General features: G+C 29.1%; 1 protein-coding gene across 4 annotated transcripts in view; it reads right to left on the bottom strand.

Annotated features, from left to right (window-relative positions):
• Positions 1-23,169, bottom strand: part of sp3 (spermathreecae) — a 35,193-nt gene that overhangs the window by 5,732 nt on the left and 6,292 nt on the right. For 2 of the 4 annotated variants that reach the window (XR_010844956.1, XR_010844955.1), the window contains 17 exons: positions 21,688-21,924; positions 21,372-21,479; positions 20,154-20,379; positions 18,315-18,507; positions 17,996-18,161; positions 16,895-17,056; positions 15,942-16,012; positions 13,172-13,381; positions 12,317-12,375; positions 11,077-11,233; positions 10,882-10,953; positions 9,866-9,989; positions 9,275-9,419; positions 8,062-8,250; positions 6,650-6,768; positions 5,705-5,899; positions 4,206-4,641 (listed from right to left, as the gene is read on the bottom strand). Coding sequence is in view for 1 of the 4 variants with exons in the window: in XM_067052785.1 (XP_066908886.1) it covers positions 4,306-4,641; positions 5,705-5,899; positions 6,650-6,768; positions 8,062-8,250; positions 9,275-9,419; positions 9,866-9,989; positions 10,882-10,953; positions 11,077-11,233; positions 12,317-12,375; positions 13,172-13,381; positions 15,942-16,012; positions 16,895-17,056; positions 17,996-18,161; positions 18,315-18,507; positions 20,154-20,379; positions 21,372-21,479; positions 21,688-21,924 (2,769 nt within the window). In the remaining 3 variants the exon portion in view is untranslated. Of the gene's footprint in view, positions 1-805; positions 4,642-5,704; positions 5,900-6,649; positions 6,769-8,061; positions 8,251-9,274; positions 9,420-9,865; positions 9,990-10,881; positions 10,954-11,076; positions 11,234-12,316; positions 12,376-13,171; positions 13,382-15,941; positions 16,013-16,894; positions 17,057-17,995; positions 18,162-18,314; positions 18,508-20,153; positions 20,380-21,371; positions 21,480-21,687; positions 21,925-23,169 lie in introns of those variants that run through there. The other 2 variants (XM_067052785.1, XR_010844957.1) reach the window with 2 other exon arrangements.

The following is a 23,169-nucleotide window of genomic DNA, read 5'->3' as shown; positions in this document are numbered from 1 at the left end:
CTTCTAAGTTTTCACTACAAATATTCTACAGAACTGTGAAAACAATCTTTTCTTTTTTCATTTATTTATTATATACTATTTTTTATGGAAGCATATTTTAAATCAAGAATATTGCATCGAGTTTCTAAACTTGCAGGTACTTTATAGCGCAGCTTCCTTTATGACCCAGGTGGTTTCATGTTCTCCTATGTCAAATTATGGGGTCCAAAGTAGTCTTTATATTTTCGGTTTTAACTAGTTTGTTGGTATATATCATAACATTAATATTGGAGCTGATATAGTTTATCATATCGCTACTTTTCTTGAATAATGACACATCTTACATAACACTAATTTTACAGAAGAAGCATTTAAACATTTTAAATATACATTTTTTCCAAATACTAATATAAAAATTTATACTATTCTTCTAATTTTTTGTATATTAGATATTTATGTCTCTTAGTACCAAACTTAGTAAATAAACTTTGCCCATTTTTAAATATCTTCGAGTTAATCAAGTTATATTATTATTGTTAATTATACAATATTTAAAGAAAAGTTTTTTTTAATTTATTTATTGATATTTGCAACTGTATAAAAAATACAACAAGTATATTTGATCATAATGACATAATGATATGATACAGCATGTAGAGAAACTATCCAGTAGTAGAACTCTAAATAAAGAAAAGTAAAAAAAAAAAAAAAAAAATGATATTACAATAAAAATGTGCAATGGCAAAATTGAAAAAGATCTTAAATAATAAGGATAATAAAATAAATAAACATAATATTTCCAAACTATTATAGAATGAATAGTAAAATTTTGAAATATGATAATTATTTATTAAATCAAAATCTTACATTTTTCTTTGGGTAAAAGAACGATTTTTTGAGTAGGCACATTTATAATTGTTTTGCCATTAGACTTTAATTTTTTTTTCTCTAAATATGAGTTTTTATAAACTACGAATTGATGATATGAAATTTATATATTGCTTACTGCTGATATAGATTTATCATAAATTAGTTTATTTACAGGCCAGCACAATTATCACTTAAAAAAATTAAATCAATTTTTTGGCTTTACTTTATTTTATTTTGATCTGAGCATAGAACTACTACTCTAATTTACTCCATGCTCTGCTTCCTCTTCCTCCCATACATTACAAGTTATGTCTGTTGATTTCAAGTCAAAAATCATTATCTTCAGATCCAACTATATCACCATTTACAAATATAAACTGCTTCCAACTTATCTTGCAGCAAAATGTGCCACTATTCAAGGAAATGATTTACAAAAACCTCTTGAAAATAATATAATAACTAAACTCAGGCCCTCGTTCAAGAAAGAGTACAGTTTATCACCTTAACTTACATCTGTTCACCAGTAGAAAATTATAGAAATTGAAGATGGTGAAACTACGCTACCTTAGGAACATGTTCAGCAAAAATCAGAAAAATGCTTTTCTTTGAGTTGTGCCACTTTTCAAGAAAAGCAGAGATATTTTCTTCAGTAAAGATCCATAATAACAATGAAATTTTACAAATACCAATGTTGAATGGAAACTCAAAAAATTTTTCAGTAATTTAATTTCTTAAAAGCTATAAACCAGATGCAAAAACAGCTCCTGGACTTACTTGTTCAATGTCTTTTTTTAGTCCCTTTGAAAATATTGTAATCAAGAAACCACCAATAAATATTTAAAGCGCGGATAGTAAAACTAAAAAAATAAGGCATTTTAATAATATTATTATATCCCATACATCCTTTACTTTTTATAGGAGTTTCTCAAACATAAAATGATGATAATGATGAGAAAATCATATGAAATTTGATGGATGAAATCAGTTTAAAAATTTTCATCAAATTAATGGTCAGTTTAACTAATCATGTTTGGCTGATATTAAGAGATAAAGGTAATAGTTATGGCCTCTTGTTCTTAATAACGTACCAACAAATCGACCATAATTGCATTAACATATTTCATTCATGTTATGATAAAAACATAATTAGGTAGAAGTACCCTTAGAGGTGCTTTTACTACATTTAATGGCATCATTAAAACTAAAAAGTATCAAAGTATAGAAATCTTCCAGTTATTATCTGTGTTAATATTATTAGTTAAAATTAATAATAATTTATATTAGTTATAAATAAAAAATACTGAAATACATCAAAGTTAGGTACTTATAGGGTGATGTTTTAATAATAATAGTTCACGATGCACTAAAATAAGGAATTTAATGTTTGTTTTTTACAAAGAAAAGTGCAATAAAACGAGTGTAAAAGAAAATGATATTTAAAAATTATTTATAGAACATTAAGAACAAATCTATTAAAATCACTTAATAGTTTTCTATACATTCTATGTTATGTATTATTGTTTAAAATTAGACATATTAATATATTTACTGTTAACCTTACCGTAAATTATAAACACAACATGAGCAGAGCCTATAAAAGTTAACATATTACTATAACATATAAATCTTCACTTATTGTAAGAAACAGTGGAGTCTCACTTTTATGAAACTTTCAGGTACTCAAAAAATTTCTGATCCCCCAGCAAAACTCTATTTAGGTCTATGCAATTAATTATTCACATATACAATATTCAGTTCCATCGAACAAGAAAAAATTGCAGATTTTCAACACAAATTTGACACATTTTGAGTCTTAATGTGTTACCTTTCCCTTTCTTCCGCTGTGTGACAATGACTCATTCCCACATAAAGTTCTTCTACTCTCATATATTGTTAGCACTGAACCCATAAAGAAAAAACTTTCTCTAGAAGACAAAATTAAAATATGAAAAGAAGTTGATAATAATCTCAAATAAGAGAACAAAAGCTATGACCAGATTAAATGTTCAATTGCCAACCCATGATAATTGTACATTTACTCGCCCATTGAAGCGAGGCAGTCTTGTAACTCTTATATCAAATGAGATCCCTAGAAAAATATTGAGTGTGGACATCCACAGTACCAGACGTAGAAGTGAATAGTGAAGCCGAGGATGTCTGGAGAATCTTGGGGCCAGATATTGGAGAACAATTACCCAGTGATATGCTGACCAGCCGAAGTTATTAGGGCAGCCAGGGAAATATCGTCAGTAGGTAATCTTTAATGATGACTTTTAGAGTGCCTTTCTTCATATGTTAAGTAGTGGTGATATCAGCATTATTCTTCTTTTAGGATGAGTTGTATTTATAACATGGATACCATTCGCCTACATTACTACTTCATACCATTGAAAGCTGTAGCAGAGAAGAGAAAACTTTGCTGTTGAGAGAAAAAAGCAAACAACTCATTTTTGAGTTGATGGATGCTCAATGCTGATGGATCATCTATATAAGCAGACCCTTCAAAGGCAGAATTTCTTGAGAGATTCAATGTTCACAGAAACCCAAATTAACTTTTAAACATTTTGTTGAATGGTACAACCTGGCTGTATGGGCATCCCAAAGTGACCAACTTATTATAGCTGAAGTACATTATCTGAAGGAATGTAAGATCCTTCCAATTCTCAATTCGTTGACAATGAAGAACCTGCGGCACCATCAAGATTTGCCAAAACGGTAGCTGCATTCGAGATAGTGAAGTGTTTCATCTCTTCTAAACATCTAAATGAAAAATAATTGGATATTTTTGTTGTGTGTGAACTTCTTTTATAGAATAGAAAACAAACTTTATTCTGGGACTAGGTCCTGTAATTATGCAATGTAGCGCATGGAAAAACTAATATTACAGATTTTTTTTTTTTTAAACTAAACAAGAAAACTCAAGTAGATTTTTTAATCTCAATTAACCTACCTATCTTATTGTATGTTATTTTAAGTTTGTTATTTTTGTGAGAGAATTTCAGGTTCTGTTTTTCAATAAAAGTGTAAGAAATATTTTTAAGATACCAACATATTTTCATTTTTTTTTTCCAAATTGTTTGACTTAAAAGTGAATAATTATCACATAATGCATTTTTTTTTTATGAAGAAAATTTCTTCATTTTAAAGAAAAAAGACTAAATCTCCCCCTATGACTTATGCAACATATTCATTTATATGAACAATTTTCTATTCTCCTGCAGATTAATACTAGTGTGACTCCACTAGATAACTATAATCAACCAAAAAAAAAAAAAAAAATGGAAAGCTATTTAAAATCTTTGTATCTACAGAATACTTTTTTTTTTTAAATGCTTAAAATTACTTTTTTAGTATACCTGTAATAGTTACAACCTCTGCTTTGAATCAAGTGTACATGTGCTACATGATAAGGGATCAATGTGATGCTGTATAAGATGCTTTAGGATTGCCCTCAAGTTAAACAGCAATGAGCCTGGTCTTGCAGCCAGCGGCAGCCCAAGTCTCCTTAAGATCGGCGAGATTGCTTTGCTTCCTGTTCTCTTGGGAATTGCTTGACAGTACCCCCTTCGCAAGTCTGGTCAGGGGTGATAAGACTGCCGATGGTGAAGTGAGGACAGTCCCCGCTGCCTGGCTGAAGCCGGTCTTCAGGGACCTAAGGGCGTTCTCACTCTGGCTCGTGCTCAGGCCACTAATAGCCAGCTCCAGTGAGCCTCTCTCAGTCCTATCGTTATTAGACACTTCTAGACGATCCTTTTCGTCTACTTCACTTGAAGAATGAGAGAATGTTCGCAACTGAACAAGAAAGAAAAAACCTTTGTTATGGGATATAGTCCCTTCCGAATTTTATATGAGTGGTTATATAAACATACTATTTAAATACGTAAAAAATAAAAGTAATTATATAACAAGTAAAAAAAACATAAGTAATTATATTACGATAAAAATAGGTATTACACATAAAAACAAAAGAAATAGAACTAAAGAGGAAATGAAAAACAATAAATATTAAAATTATAATGTAAAAAAATTGTCAGTCATTTTCTAGAAAATAGTAAATAAAAAATAAATAAAAAAACTTGATGATTTGAAGTGGCACTTTCAGTGATCTGTATTTATATTATTTTAGTATATTATAAACAGTGAAATTTAAGCAAAACATAAACTGTAACATATCAGGCTTAGGCCTACCAAAATATTTATTTTTGAGCTAGGCTGACTACATGCAGTGTTTGGTTCACGATTTGTAGACTTAACTACAAAGCCCCTTGAGGATTAACATCTGTATTCATCTTTTAAAAAAAAAAATCAGAAAAGTAATTGGACGTTTCCATATTCCTCCAGCTTTAAGAAACTTCATAAATGTTTAGGTAAAGAATTATTCATTTTAAAACTAAAAGGAAAATTACCTTATTTATCACCATTATTAAAAGAAGTTTAGAAGTTATTATACAATACTAAATATAGATTAAAAGGAATTCATCATATACAAAAATGGAACTTGTATTCATATCTGAAGATTTACAATCTTCAAGATTTCTACAGTCTACACAAGATTCAATTATTCTCTTCCTCTACCTAGTTATTCAACATATCGTAGCCTATTTTCCATCTTTTATGAACAAAAAAAAACACATTCTTAGGCTCTGCAACTATCAATCCATTAGTACTCAATATAATTCATTCATAAAAATAATTTTATTTTCTGTATTTTATCTTATCTTTAATTGTTTCAATAGTATATTCTTAATTCAACTCTTACACCCAAAATCATCTTAAATACTACAAAATATTTTAATTCTCTATAGATTTTATGCCAAAATATCCACAAATACAAAAAATCTCTTTAATGACTTACCCTCAACTGAGTTGGAGGATTTGATATTGAATCTTTGTCTTCTGTGATGACTACATCAGATGGATCAACTGAATCAATCTGTACATTCGACATTACAATACCAACAGCGGGGAGAAATGATTCCGATTGGCTTAAACTATTGCTCAGCTCTCCTCTGTCATCTGCAGTGTTTTCTTCAGAACAGACAGAAAATTCCTAAAAGAGAAAAATGAAATGCCTAAAGACAAAATGTTTCAACCCCAGACAAATCTAATAACAGTTCAATAATCAAATATACATGCATATGTAGTACCGTGAGAAAGTTTTGGAAGAAAGTAATATTTTAAATTATTAAAATTTTGAGAAGAAAAAAAATCAAGATTATTAAGAAACAGATATTGTATTTCCACGGTTCTCAAGAAGAGAATCTAACTATCTAACTATTCAGTCATTCGTGCCTAGAACTTGTAGCAAGTTGGGGTAAGATATAGGGGTTAGCAGTCTTCCTCCAAAACTCAGAGACATTCTCTTTTTACTAAAGTTAAAAATATTGAGGTAGTAATAATAATAATTACTAGATTTAGGCTTCTAGAAAGTCTAAATATCTATAAGATAGACAAAACCATAATTAGTTTATTAGGGTGTCTAATAAAGCTGTACAGAGTCTCTTAGCATATCCTTGGTACTAAAGCACTGCTATCCAATGAAAAGATATCAATCTATAAAGGAATTTTCCAAGGCCTCTCTTTGAGCCCACTTTGATACTATTTAGAAGTAAATCCTTTAATTTAATTTAATTACAGGATCATGTCTGCTTTTATGCTGACCAATCTACTTGGAAGACAGTTTTTTATTTAAAATATTTGTTTTCAGTGAATTAATATATACCATAACTGTTAGTTTTTTTTTAAACATGTTTAAAATATAATAAAAAAGAAAACAAGTTAAACATGAACAATAACTTACAGGAGGAACAGTAGAAGGAGAACAGACCTTCACAGATTTTGAGGACTTGACGCGATTTGGGTTGAAGGTGTTCCCAAGCTTGCTAAATTTAGAAGTAACATTAGAAAGAGCTTTACTCCCTGTAACAGAGTAAAACATTTATCAACAGTAATAAACAATAAGAATTTATCATCAGATATTAATAAGAATAAATGAAAAAACTTGGTCAATTTAAAGTTCATATTACCACAAGAATGCTTCATATCACACTGTACTTTATTACAAATAAAAAGGTAAAAGCTAGATTCATGTTTCCTTATTTGATTCTTTTAATTTGGAACATTATATTTTGACGACCATTAAAACTTAAGTCATGGGCTCTAATTACAAGCTTTTTTAAAAGTATAGAGGGAAAAAAAATCAATTATTCACAAAAATTACAATATCATGAATTTTTAGACACAGTTTAGGTGACAATAGGAGACAGGAAAAAATATTTCCTCACAATTAAACATTTTATTTGATTGTAATTAAATTCACAAGGCAATTGGTGAAACGGAAATATGGTTAAAAACAGTGGGACCCATGTTCTGTGTTAACTATGTTAAACCATGATAATGATAATGACCAATAAATTTCAAGCCTAACAGGAAAGAGGCAGGGTCAGAATAAAAAATAATTGCTAAGAGGTGGGCGCCATAAAGAGAATAGCGAAGGATTGTGAGGGCACACATAAAAGGGTTCAAAGGCCCTCACGTAAAAAAGTAACAAAGTTTTGTTTAGACCGGATTTACTCAAATTTTGTATAAACAGCAACTTAATTATTCCGTATATAAGGCCAAATATCCAATCCAGATCATAGCCCTTTCAGAAAACACCCTAAGAAGTTCCAGGGATTGAATTCATGGTTAGTAGGTATAAACACAACCCCAATCGACAAGTAATCCTGGTCAATTAGTAATCACATATAAAACAAAACCAAAAAAAAAAAACCATCATTTGAAGAATTCAAAAAAGATTTTTAAAATATCACCTTCAAAGAAACACCAATAAATTCTGTTACACATGATGAAAAAAAATATTTCATTAGTTTTTAAAAAAATTTCTTATATATTTTTTTAATTTTTATGATTTGAAATCTCCATTTTATCAGAACTGGTGCCATGAATTTTCATTACATTCAGTTTAACAACAGAACAAATGGAAAAAAGAAGCTGATGTTTGAGAGAACATTTTTGAAATCATGTGTTTTCTGGAAAGTTTATTGAATGCCATAAATATGAATATGGTAAAATATTTCATAATAATTTAAAGATCTGCTTGTCAACAATTTTTGATCAATTAGCTACATTAGGCAATTGCAGCATATCCTTTAAACCATGATTCAAAATACAAAATATTGTTTGATACCAAAGAGCAAAAAAATCACTAACCCACAGATTTGATACTGTCCAATTGTAGATCTGTCATATTCCTTACAGCCGGAGGTGGCTGGAGAGCACCTCCTTCGAGGAGAGAGTCAGGATCAATCTTCCAATCTATATTAAGTACTTCATTTGTATCTTTAGTCTGTTCCATTTCAATAGCAATCTTAAATGCATCACATATAGCTCTGAGAGATTCTGTAAAACAAAAGAAAATTTTAAAAGTTCAATAAGTCAATGAATAAATGTATTTTCTATGCCTTTAAACTAAATAAATATATCAATCATCAATTATCAATTATATTTCTGAGCAATCACGCAATCCAATAAAGTAATCACATCAGTAGATCAATACTTAACCCGTGGGAGGGAACATAGAGAACCAGCTATGAAATAATCTGTTTGTACCAGGGAGGTTATCCGACCACATGTAACTTAATTGATTCTCAGTGGTTGTGTTATGAAATTTTGATGGATAGAAAATGGCTCTCTTTGGAGATAATTTAATTTTTAAGCCAGTAAAGCTATGATATGAACAAAAAATCAACACCTATGATTGAATTAAAGCAACCATAATAATAGGATAAGTAATAATCCACAAGAGAAACATATGTTCACCGGTATAAGAGGTAAGTATCCCATTTCATTTTTGCTTCATCTACATCAGGATGTCAGAATAAAAAAAAATGTAGGTTCTTATTGTAAGGACAGGACAAGCGCCACAAAGTTCAAGCGGAAGGCAAGAAGTGGGAGAGCCTACTGCATAAGGAATCTTAGCAGAGCTGAGGGACTGGCCTGTTTTCAGCTAGTAACAGGACATGATCTGCTCCAAAAACACCTCCATCGAATTGGCATCGTAGATTCCCCGAAATGTCCTCTAAGCAACATGGGAGACATGGATGGAGACCATCTTTTAAGGTGTATTGGTCTAGAAGATATTCAGCAGAATGCAGACTAACTAAGAGGGAAAGTAAAATTGTATTGGGCTGCAAGAGGGAAAATGGCGTAATAATAATAATAATAAAACTTCCTGTGGCATAGGAAAAAAAATATATAATAATTAAGGTGTTTTGTCAAACTGTTTGTTTCATTTTTATATTCTTGAAAATATTAATGATTCATTTTAATTTATAAAATTGGATTTTATACATGAGGTAGAAGCAGAAAAACTTATTACTGAATAATTTGACACTACATAGGATATAACCTAAGAAATAGTCACCTATCATCTCGTCTTCTCCCTTGATAAGGATAGCTACATTATTGAAGAACCTGAGGTGAGATGACCTAAATACATGCGCAAATACTTTACTATCATGGCTGTAATGAATGCGTAGGCAGCACTGAAGAGTTGCTTTACCTTTTGTCTGAAACAAGTGTTGTGAAGATAAATTTTAGACTAATTTTATCAATTATAAATATTGATTGCCTTAAAAACATTTATAAAAAATTTTTAACTTTATAAGTACTTAGGTATAACTAAGCAAAAAGCAACATCTTATTAAAAATTAATCAAATTATTACTTAAATTTTTATTATAAATTTCCAATTAGTATCTGTAAAATAATTCATTATTAATTTTAAAAGCTTTTTAAAAAAGAATTTAAAAACAAAATAGAAAATTTTATTGTTAAATTTATGTTTAAAAAATTCTCGAGAAATATATAGATAAATTCAATACTGATAGATATGAATTTATATTCTACATGAAAAACATATTGACAATAAAATAATAAAACATTTATATAATAAAAATCCATACATTAAATTGACAATCACAATGCAATAGGGATTCAAACTAGTTGATTCTTACCTTATTAAAAATCTGTAATCCAGATTGGCCAGGGTTAACTTCAATTTGACCAAGCTCGAAACATGTAATATCTCTCAAATTAACCTTCTGGCACTTAACGACCTTGTCCACTTCATCATCGTAACTAAATAATATTAAAATATTTAACTGCACAGTGTTTATATAAACATATAGCTATATGTATAGTATAATATAACATATTTTAAAATAGATTATTTCTTGTAAAATTTAATCAAAATTACATTAAGTTTAAAAACAAAGTAGAGCACAACCCCACTTATGCATCCTAGTTGGAAACAAGGCATTGGCAAATAAATGGGAGAGCCTGCTACAGAGTATATAAAAGAAAAATCTTCAATATTAATTTAACTCATGATCAACAATATTTTACTCCAACATTTTTAGTAAAATTTATAAAAGGAAATAAAAGAAAGATGTATACATGATTAAATAGAGCATTAGTCAAAGAAAATAATAACATATGTTTATATCAGAGTCAAATAAGGATTAAAATGGAAACTTTGATGTTAAAAATGAATTAATGAACAAAAATACTAAATTCACTGAAGACTGTTTGCCATAGACTTTGACTGCTTGTATATATTTTTAGCTGATTTTTGCTTGTATCTTCTCATCTTTAACAAATGTCTCCGTACAACTAATCAAAAAAACATATTTATTTGTGCCAATGTTTTGACCTAAATTTCAGGCCTTCATCAGGACTTAAAAAACAAAAAAGAGATAATAACCATAACTCAGAGAAACATGAAAAATAATAAACAAGCAAACTTGGAAATTTATATATATATATATTATATATTAAATGAATATTTCCATTTTTTGGAACAGTGTTTATTTGCTGACCATTTTTTAAAATAATACTTTAGACACAGAGGGGGGTTAGATTATAAGAATTGAGAAATATTTAAAAAAAAATGTAATTACTTCTTCATTAATTCTTTTTCTAATTTAAAAAACTCTGTGTATAATCAAATAATAAAGAGAGAATCTCTTACTCAGCAACATAATACGAATCTTTAGTCAAGATGAGAATAGTGTCCATGTCTGTTTCGGTAGGATCTCCGGTCCTAGAAACATAAGAGAAGTATTTAAATAAAATAAAAGGTTAAATATAATTAGAAAATTTACGATTTTTTGAAAAATAGCCTAAATCAGTGGAAACTAAAAATCTTAAACTAATTATCCCTTACATTAGATCAGCATTGATGAGCCCCCATGCTCCAAGGATGAGCGATGAGTCCGAAACAAGAAGCTTTTTACAATCCTCAATGAGCAATTTGACATGCTCTGCGTTAGCTGCGGTAACATCAGATTCTACTTCAAGCGCTTCCTCTGTTACTGCTTCCCCTACAAGTACAAACCAACAAAATAATTTGTTAATATAAATTTTTAAAAAGTAGAATATTAAAGTATCCTTAAATACCAAATCAATAAACATAAAACTTATAAATATTAAAATAAAAAATAGTATTTCAACAATAGCTATAAATGAAATAATTACTATGGGGAAGGACACTAAAGTTAATTGAAGATTAATGAAATCAGGCAAAAAGATTATTTACTTATTTTTTTTTTTATTTTATAGAACTTTTAAATCTTTTGTATTCCATTATGCTCCATTTACTTGTAAGGTATCTTTATTTATTTTGTCGATTTAGATACAAAAAATTCAGAACAGAGTTAAACAGACAAGGGTTAACTATAACTTAATGCAAAAATTATATACAGTACAATTTTGACATTTAACATTTGTAAACCCAAAACAATCATTAATTCATCAAAATCATGATGTCTAAGGGAAGAACATTATGATCAACCATATGAAGCTGAAGAAAGGAGCTTGTTTTAAGCCACAAAATTTTCGTGATTAAACAACTCCTAAAATGTTTATTAAGTATCTCTAATACTTCTTTATTAAGAAAAAAATTTACAAAATCGGACTAACTCCTTCATATTCAGTTACGGTAAATCATTTTTATATATAAATTTAGCTTTATACTACTTAAAAATTGATTCCTTATTTTTAATGTTTAAACAGGGACCTCAGCAGTCTGAAATATTTGACAATCCAACAACTTATTCATCCTATATCAGTTGCATTATCAAGATTATTATATAACTACTCATAGAGCATGGGTGGGCGCTTGAACCCACAGGGTTGACTTGATGCTATAGTAACAGAATAAATAATAATCTGCCAAAGTCGGATTTGAACCTGGGTTCTGGAAGTTTGTAGCACAACCAATTATTCACTGAGCTATTCCACTTAACCAACAAAAATTAAATCTGACTATCATATACTAAATACAAAATAATAAATGTAATGATTATTCAAAAGCCGCACATTCTAAATTCTATGCTGTAGGAACCACGGAATAACCAGTAATAAAAATAAACATTAAAAAGAGCAATCTACAACAAAATATTTACCTTGCATAATGTCAATAGTCGCTTGTCTGTATACATCCTTAAACCGACTCAGGTAATATCTAAAAATAAAAGAGATATATACATAAAATTATCTATTATCATTCCTTCATATTAAATTTTAAGTCAATATATGTTATATATATATATTTAAAAAAAGAAAATAAATCAATTTATTTGTTAACTTTAAGACTATTAAAGAATCTTATCTTAAAAATAATTACAGAATGTGCAAGAAAAATGTTATTTAATCCAGAGTGTTATTCAAATAGGGTTCAAGGGGGGCACTCCATAATAAGGCTGCTTTAGTATGGATCGGTTTCTCTCTTTGATGAATCGTTAAAGTCATGAATGATGTGTTTATAATAAATTGCGCCTTGAGGACATCAAAAAGACATATGGAAAAATAATGAGTTCAATTCTGTGCTCAGATAGCAAAATTTTATAAGCAACTTTTTCCAAATAAGAGGGTTTTTCACATCCCTGAGACTTCTTTGTTGATTTATTAAGGCAGTAAAAATATGTAAGTTTTTTCTACAAGTTAATGAGAAAACAATGGTGACAAATCGTACCATGTAAGAAGAGTCCACAGAATCACATACTATTTATTTTTTTTTTTAGTTTAAAAACTTGAAGAGATGTAAAAGTGACTTATAATATTTTGCCATCTTGGCATAGAATTGTACCTAAATACACTAATTTTGAAAGATATTTGAATACTTGCGAAGCAACAGAACAGTGTGCAAAAACACATTGGACAAACATTTGGTCTCTGGCCATAAGGCCCTACAACCAGTTAAAAAAAAAGAAAAAAAAGAATACTAAAAAAGAAAAAAAGAATGTTATGAAAAAACAAACCTTGCTACAGAAAATGCTGCTATACCAATGTAGAGCTGATTGGCGAGAGGGTCATAAGAGTAATCTTTCGATGACAGAATGTCCTTCACATCCCGCCTCCAAAGATCCACATTAATGTTCGGAGGAGGAAACCCTTCAGGGGGTAACCGACCTTGGCACAGATCAATACTTAACTGCTCCAAGTCATCGGATACAACAGATCTCAAGTAGCTAATAATTAAACAACTAGATCAGATGGTTCTGAATAAAAATCAGCAAAGATAACAATGCTTGAACAAACTTGAGCTAAAAGCGAGTAAGCCTAAACGTTGCCGAAAAATTCTTCCATTCAATAGCACTGAAATTGATTTTTTAATTTTGTTTTCTAATGCTATTAATTTCTCAAGCCTGTTCAATAAAATTAGTTTGATATTTTAAACTGATACATTATGATTACAATTGGAACAAATTATCTCGAGGGTCTCTTTCATCACTAAAAATTTTTAAGTCAACGAAAACTAAGTTTCAAACAGTATAAATCAGTCAATACTTTGAGAAGCTTATAATTAGTACATCAATATTAAAATTTTAGATACGAGGGTAAACAGAGCCGGCCTTAGTTGATCCAAGATCATGTGCAAACCTTTACTGCGAGTCTGAGGATCCCCATATTATCAACTAATACTCAACAAACCAATTTTTTAAGTTTACATACACAAACACTTGATGTAGGTTTAGAAACACAAATCACACTAACTATGCACTTTCTAAAGTTTCCAGTTTTCTGTAATTTCTAATACAGATAACACATCAATAATAATAATTGGTAAGTCTCTTACCAGGACTATGATTTCATAGAGACTTCATTAATCCTCTGTTCAGTTAAGTTCAATCAATACCTGACATTAGTTGAACAATGAATCAGGGAATTAGTACAGTACTGAAAACCCCACTAAAAAAAGAAACTAAAGACAATATAAGGTCAAGAATTAGATAGATATATTTACCCAATCCTATTTTTTATTTTCAATATGGGGAGAAGATGGTCGGGGATGCAGTTAGCCAAAAAATACAAAATAAACAAAAACCTATTTATTTGAGCTGGCGTTTCGACCTGAATTTCAGGCCTTCATCAGGGCTAAATTTTATTTTTTCTTTTATTTTTTTTTCTTTCTATATTTTTAATTTTTAAATTATTAATAAACTAAAATATTCATATTTCTTTGCATTATATAACTTTAAATTTTTATTTCCTTAATTATGTTATTTTTACTTACTTATTCAATTATCTGTGTATACATTTTATTTTCTACTTCTTTCATCACTTTATTTTTATTAATTTCATTCTGTACAATTATTTAATATATGTCATTCTGTTTATACTTTATTTTTTACATTTTTGTATTCATTGGTTATCTAGTCCTTTGTTCTTAGCCCTGATGAAGGCTAGAAATTCTGGCTGAATATTGGCACTATTAAATATAGTTTCCGGAAAAAAAAAAAAAATGAATAAGAAGGAAAAAGGAAGATGAAATACGGAGAATGAGAAACAAAGAAATACTAGAAACTAAAGGAAAACTTACATGCTCTGGCAGATTTTCTGTCTAGAGAGATTGAATCATAACTTCACCGATATAGGATAGGCAAAAAATATGTTAAATTGGATGGAAACAGTAGGCGGATACATTATAACATTTTTTTTTTCTTTTCTCTCTTTCCCATTGTATCATATACATTTCATTATGTTCATTTAAACCGTTTTTCATTATTTTATACATTACTTACATATCTTTTAATGTTATTCATCATTTATATTTTACTCCACACCTTTCATTATGTTTATTTATTCAACATTCTGTTTTTTAATTTTTCATAATTCATTTTGCGTAATTCTTAATTCTATAATATTATAGAAATATTTCATCTTCTATTGTTCTTAGTCAACTACTTTCTAATTAATTCATTGCAATGTATATTTCCAAATTGGTTTTTTTATTATTTTCCTTTATTTTTATGTTTCTCTGAGTGATGTTTCCTGCCGAAAGAAGGCCTGAAATTCAGGTCGAAACGTTAGCACAAATAAATACGTTTCTGTGTATTTTTGCTGACAGCAACCCTGACCATCTTCTCCTCATATTAAACTACAGTCAACTATAAGCACCTCATAATGATTTATTTTTAAAGATATTTATTGTTGGGATCAGTCTATGGTATGGTTAAATGAAACCAAACAAATGTTTCGATTTTTTAATACTTTATAATTTCATTAAATAAAAAACAAAACTTATTAAAGAATAACTCGCTTAGAAGAAACAAGAAGGGACCAAATGGTTTTGTTTCTATTATCCTAGTTTTCATATATTCAAAAGACTCCTCCCTCCCTCTACCTTGGGATAGGACATCTACATCCACATACTATGTTAGGAAAGTAAATACATAGTACATATTTGGAGGTTTGAATATCATAAAATTTAAGCAACTTCAGTTTCTACACAAAAAAAAAAATTGGACTATGAAAAGAAAGGCTCCAAGAGTGCAGTAAATTGTAAAAAGTATAAATTATATTGTATATATATAAATAGTTGACTGTATAATTTAAAATATGAAGAAGATGGTCTTCTAGTTGAAAACTATTTTGTTCCTTTTTTACCACAACCCTGACCATCTTCTTCATATTATAAATTACATTGTTTTTTAAATTCATTTAAAAGATCTTTAGGTACAGAAAATACATTAATATAACATAATACAACCCTTAATAAGAATAAATGAAATGAAATAATATACTGACCGGTTAGCAGAATTCATCCCATCTTTCATCAGTCCAGTAAACTTTCTTTCTCCAGTTCGAGTAAAATCTCCCTAAAATTACCAATAAATAATTGCTGATAAATACCTCACTGAATTTGTTAAATTAGGATTATTCCTATTCTCATTGTTAGTTGCACTAGTGTTTCATGATAAAACCAAAATAATTTCTTTAACTTATAAACTAAAAACAAGTAAGCAGGAAATCGGTTAAAATCAGGAAACAGTTAAGTGAGAAAAAAACTTGAAAAGTAAGTGTATATTTAAGTTAAGTGATAATATTTTTCAAATCTAATTTGTTGGAAGATCTACAATCCATGGTATTTTGAAGTAAATAGGGTGGATTTTTTCTTGAACTTTATTTTATTATTATTTCCCTTATTTTAGTGTTTACTGTATTTGTATACTTCTTTTCTATTTGTAATTATTTCTTTTTTGAATAATTTTTTATAATTCTTGTTTATTTATACTTTTCACTGTACATTTTATTTTTATTTTCTTTAATTTGCCTGGTTCATTTTTATATAAATTTGCGCATTTCAAATCATATTTAGAAACATCTTAGTTCACTTTTATTTCATGTTATCTATTCTCTGACTTTTCTATGTTTTTTACTTGTTGGTATCTTTTTTAGCCCTGAGACTTGCAAAGTAGAGCGAAACGTTGGCTCACATTAAATGACACAATTACTATTTGAGATTTTTTTTTTTTTTTACTGCACCCATCTTCCTTCTGGACCATCTTTTTTTTATATGAACAACATAGTTTGTTTTTTAGATTTGAAGAAGAGAAATATTTCCACAACTACTTATTAAATTATCCAATATTTCTTTTTCAGATAATGACTTTATCAAGAAACATGACAAATTAGTGGTATTAAATTATTTATGTTACCGAGATGGAGCAAAATAAAAATATTACAAGTTATGTACAAACCTTAAGCGCATTGGTTCCAGCATATTGCTTGCTAATGATGTCACCATTGTTGGCCCACAATAGCTGAAACTTAGATTTCAATGATGTGGGCAGTTGACCTTCAGGTGGTAACAATCCAAGTTTGGTTAATTGTATCTCCAGGACTGTTCGCCCAATTGCGGTCTAAATGACAATCAAAATGAAAGTCAAACTATTAATAAAAAAATAATATGTTTTTCATTAAAGAAGAAAATAAAGAGAAAAATATAATGGTCATTTATAAATTTTAAGTTACAGAGTATTAAATGGCAGAAGTGCAAAATGCATTCTGTATCCCAACCATTTGTTTTTGTTCAACAAATTTCTCTCGTCTTCTAGAACGAAGTGTAATGTAAACCCTGGTTTATTTGGCAAAATATATGACCGTTTTATAAAATTTTCATCAGGAGTGTAAATAAGTACTTTAAACCTAGTTATTTTTACCAATAACTGATACTCTCATATGAATTATAAAGTAAGCTTTTAAAAACTTAATCCGTGCAATAAAGCCTAACTTCATCAGTTACAGTTAAACAAGAAAGATGCTGGTTTCTGTATTTAAGTTATTGTAAACATAGCATTAAAACACGGTAGAGAAAAAAAGTGAGGGCCACTGAAGTAACAAGTTAAATCATTCAAAATGAAAGTGAAAGTGTCTTTGACCATCCTATAACACGTTATATGTTGTTGTTATTAGGAACATATCTTTGGAATGGAAGAAGAGCTTAACGTGGCCGTCAATGGATATTGATGAGGTTCTACATCAAACTGTAGAATAAAATCCAGCAACAAAGACCCATATACTTGCCAGGGAATATCGAACGTCATAATCAAAGAAATAAAAATAAAAACCTTTTACTGAAAAGTGGTTATTTTTTCTTATACACCCTATTATCATGGATTTTCACTGAGCAATAAAATCTTACCTTTTTGATCCATAAAACTAAAATCCTCTGTAACATTATTGGGGGAATGTTCCAATAAAAGTTAATGGGATTAAGGTGGGAGAATGTTGTAGATAAATCTATTTCCTTGCTACATATTTCATACATATCAGTAACTGAAAAAAAAAAAATACTGAACCTGCACAACGTTTGTTCTGTCAAGGCAATCTATGCAGTTTACTCTGAACACTCCATTCTGATGGCAAATTATTCCATCTTTATCCTTCCAACAAAAACCCATTTCTTGGATAACATCCTGCAGTTTGGATAAAAGAAGTGAAACATTTTCGAATTTCATACCTCGACTGAAAAATATATAAAATAAATTAGATATTAATACAGTATTATATAATCGTCTCCATATGTTAATTACATAATTAGTTTTGGAGATAAATGATGAAGCTAATTTATTTAATAATAATTATCAGAAAAATAAACATAGTTACTAAACTATTCACCAATGCTCGTGGAAATCAAAGACAGCATAGATGACCTGATCAGAATTGAATTGTAAAACATGCTGAGTGAAACCTTCCCAGATAACTCTTTCCTTTCCTACCTGCTCGGCTAAATTAATGATACAAACAGGACCATAATGCGCTATCTCAGACTTCATGTGCTTTTCAAATGCCAATTTTGTTTCGCCCTCACCTGAAATTTAATCAAGGCATAAAACTGTTATATATTTATGAAATATAAATAAACATTAAATAAGAAATAATTCGTAGAAATTTTGTACATTCTTTATTATTTATGTCATTTGTATATTCATTTGGCAAAATTGGCTATATCCTTCATTAAAACCAATGTATCTGCATGACATTTCATAATTAATGGGACAATACATGTAACTAAATAACACAATAAGTATATGTAATGAAGAGATGTTGAATAGAAACAAACATTTTTTGTGTAAATAAAATTTAACAGACGTTATGTTCGTATCATTTTAAAATATTTGAAAATAAACCATGGCCCATTTAAAAATATTTTAAGAATTTTGGATGGAAAATATTTTATATGTTTATGTTACAAAAAATTGTGTAATATTGATAATTTATAGATGCCTAGAAAAAACTGGTTATATAATTTCCTCAAGATAAGAGAAAACCCTGAAATGAAATAACTGAAATGTTAAATCAGAACTACTGCTAATAATACAGGAAGTGCTGAAATATTGAACTATTGTTTAGTATTGAAAGTTGATGGTGCCATAACTTTGTCAACTGTAGATACTTTTTGGAAGTCGTGTTTTTAAGGCACATTAATTACTTTGTACAGAACAAAAATAACATAAGTTGATTTTTAGTTCTTATTACAATAACGATGAATTAATGAGCTTATAGAAGTTATTTATTTTAATTCATGTTGGTCAGGTGTTTTTAAGTACCCCAGTTTGTTTGTTATCAATGCCCAGACAAAGTGGTTTCCAAGATTTTTTGAATATTGATGGCATAAATTCTTCCTAAGCTACGGTCAATATATAAATGACATTATTAATGTCAATTCCATAAAGCTATAACTTCTAGTCATTTTTTCAATCAATGCTCCAGTAAATTTCGAGTGATTCGATCACCTCTAGATCCATTAGTGGGATCAAAATATGATACAACGTCAAAAATTTGTTATAATTACATCTGCCTTGAGATCGAATGTGAAGGAGCATAGTCCACAAGGATAAAGCTTTTTGTTGGAGGTTTTTATTTTTTCAATGGTTCAAAACTTGATCTCATGATCCATCTGTACTAGCGTTTCGGCTTGATAGTGCACAGATAGTTGAAAGAAAGTTTTATGGAAAAAAAAGAAAAAGGTTAGTTATATTAGGAGGGGTGACTTTAAAAGTCGGATTGGGAGAATTTTTCTTAAAAAAATGTTGCTTTATATGAAGAGTTGGAGTAACAGGAATATTTAAAACAGAGTTCATCTGTAAAAGATAAACATTTACCATTTCTTTACACAATTCGAAGCAACTTATGATATAGAATTAATTGAGTGTAAATAAATGTTAAAACAGGATTTCAATGTTCAAAGCAAGCTCATAAGTTCAGAAAATGTAAGTATGCTAAATTCATTGTTCAAATAAATGTCCATAAGTACGTTTTTATCTAATAATAAGTGTAAGAAGGAATGGATAATATAATTCTCAGCAAGATTTGTTTAGTTAGTTTTTCAAATGTGTAAGGTGAAAAATTGATTCTATACAAAACAGCTGAGATCCTGCATTTTTATATTTAAGTCAAATATGATTACATGTAATTTGTAATCTGTGTAACAATATAATGAAATTAGTCACTAGCCTTTATCAATACGAGGAGGAGGTCGATACTTAAAGCCAGGCTGGCTCCAGAACAGAGGTACAGAGCCCCTCACCTGTACAAACGACACAGTATGCGAGCTATTACTTAATATCTGTTCAGTCTCGACATAGTTGGCACAATTGCCATGTTCATCGAGCCCTCGGCGCTTATAGCGTGTACCAGCTCTATGGCGTGATCGTCTCGAAACTATAGCCAGAGTCAAATTCTGAAAAATAATCCAATAATTCCAATGAAACCACATTAGTTAAAACTGGTAAAATGAGAGAATTCTTTTTATAACAAATTTTAAAGAAAATATTCTGGTACTACAAGTGAGATAAATATAAAACAACCAGAAAAATACTAATTGATCAAATTCAACTGGTTGAATGTTTCAACGCACATCTAACAAAAACCATATTTTGAGCAACATAACCATAAAACCATCGGTATATTACAAATTGATTATTCTCTAATTATCACATTAATAAGCAATCTGGCACATCAAATTGAAACACTGGACTTTGACCATAAAGCTCAACTACAATCTGTGACCAGTACACTGGGTGATCCAAGTATGTCAGTGGCTCCAGAGAAAATATTTTGAAGTAAACCCAAATGTATGGCACACATTAAAAGATTTACACTTGTCTGCAACCCCAATAAAATTCTCCTAAATTAATATTACCTATTTTAATTATATTCTAAGAACTTTTCTGCACACACATTGTTAGGCAGTCCTCAGTCACTAATGAATTAGCATGAACTTGGGCTATGAAACATTAATTAAAGAAATGAAATTCATTACAGTACTTGTAACAATGACATGACAAACAGAAATCTTTTTTCTTGAATTTTTTTTTTTGGCGAACTCCAAGGATTTTTTGTTTGTGAGGATATATTCATTTAAAAAATTGTTTTTTGTGTGTTTATATAACTGAATTATAGTTCATGATACTTTTAATAATATATTATAATACTGCATTTACTTGTGTTGTTCTTAAAATGTATTTTTCTAAATGACAAGTAATAAAACTTTGAATCAACACTGCTTTAAAGGGAAGGAGAATCACAGTCAAGACAAGGAATACAGGAAGTCCTTATTTCAAGTCTTTTTGAAGTTGTGTCTTTAACAAATTTCTAGAAGGAAGCACCTATAAGGTTCTTCAGCTTAACAATAGTAAGAATTTTCAACATATAGAATAGATGTATAGTCACCTCACAATGGCTGGCTCCAAAAGTGGTCATGTCACGATGAATAGCACAATGCTCGATCTGAACATACCCCTGTATGATAGGTAGTATCCATGCTTTTGCCAGTTCATTCTACACAGGAAACCCTTATGTGTAATTTATCAATAAAGTGACATTCTACTTAGGTCAACACAATTTGATTCATTAGCAACTTACAAAAACAGTAAAATAAACAATAATCATGCAATGCAGGTATATATTTGTTACTACTGTTTCATTATTTCTATTAACTATCATATAAATACCTATAATTATTCAAAAATTAAAAAATAATATTTACATTCATTTCATAAATGTCCTTCAACATATGCTTATTCCAAAAAAATCTATCATCTGTTGATGATCCTGGTTTGTGAAATGTTTGCAATGAATTGGTAAGGTCACATGTCCTGCTTCCGGGGGCTCCAAGACAGAAATAGAATGAGTCAGTTTCCGTAAAAAGACGAGAGAGTTCTTCAATAATTCTCTTTTCAAATTTTTCTCGGTCCTTGCCTTCCTTTTTCGAGCTTCCTTTAACCTTAAGAATATCAAAGATTTGTTAAATTATATTACATTCTGATCAGATTTAAGATTTAAATTTTGAACAAAAATGAAGGAAATATTGGTAATGTCAAAGTAGAAAGGAATATGTAACATTAGTGATAAATAGTTTTCGAGTTGTACAAAAAATTTGTACCACAGCTAATCTATGAGTCTTATTGGGTACCAGTTTTCTAGTATAATTTTGAATATTTGAGTTTTCACTTCAATTATATCAATTTTATAATAAATATTTATCGAGTAATTTATGAATTCCACCCCAAAAAATACTAGCTAAGAAACATTATTTTAAGTTATGTGGTCATTGAAGTAAATATGATTGTGCAAGGAACAAGTCACTTTTCTTTAGATTTACCAATTTTAAATACAAGATTAAACTAAATTGGAATACTCAGGATACCAACCAAGCTACTGAGATTTATTTAAGAAGGAGGATGTTATAACCTAGAAATTAAAATAATATAAAGAGGAAAAAATAGATAAAGGGAACAAGAGCAAAATTTATAAATATTTTCAAGTCAGCAGTAAACCTGGAACAAGGAGGCACTGACTGGTAATTTTTACTTTCACTTACTTACAGTAAGGGAAAGTATTGTAAAGGTCATACAAAACTGAAATAATATATTTAAGGCGGGTGTATGCCTGGGTTGTGACAGCAACTTCTTCTATTAAATGAACTAATCGGAAGTGCTACTCTCTAGTATCGATTTATCATATTTTTTTGGATTTTTTCAAAAATGGCTAAACAACTTTGTTTAAACTCACTATGTCAATGTACAATGAGATGTTCTTTAGTATCAGCTAGATCTTATCTCCATTTAAATAGTTTGACAGGGTTTAAATGAGAAATTAAAAAAAACTCCCTATTAAAAACCTTTAATTTTGTTTGGTTGAGCAATAATAAACAATGGATAAGTACAAATTGTTAAAGAATTTTATAAATATCATAAGAGAAAAAAAAGGAAAAATAGAGATAGCCGACATAAACAGGAAAAACCGAGACGACCCAATTTATTCAAATAGCATTACAGCTTCATTATTTTTTGTTAAACTGTAATATCCTTGGAAGAAACAATATTAATATTTGTTATTCCCACATTGAGAAACCCTAAATATAAATTTTTTTATAGCAACAGAAAAATATAAAATTTTTATTTATACATATTGGAAGAAAATAGTTGACCGTATGAGGTAGATTGTAGGAAGATAGTCCGAGTGGGGG

This window comes from Halyomorpha halys, unplaced genomic scaffold, assembly GCF_000696795.3.
Source record: "Halyomorpha halys isolate HHAL.00 unplaced genomic scaffold, Hhal_1.1 Scaffold209.1, whole genome shotgun sequence".
In the NCBI taxonomy this organism is placed as follows: Eukaryota; Metazoa; Arthropoda; class Insecta; order Hemiptera; family Pentatomidae; genus Halyomorpha; species Halyomorpha halys.
This window is presented reverse-complemented; position numbering and strand designations above follow the sequence as displayed.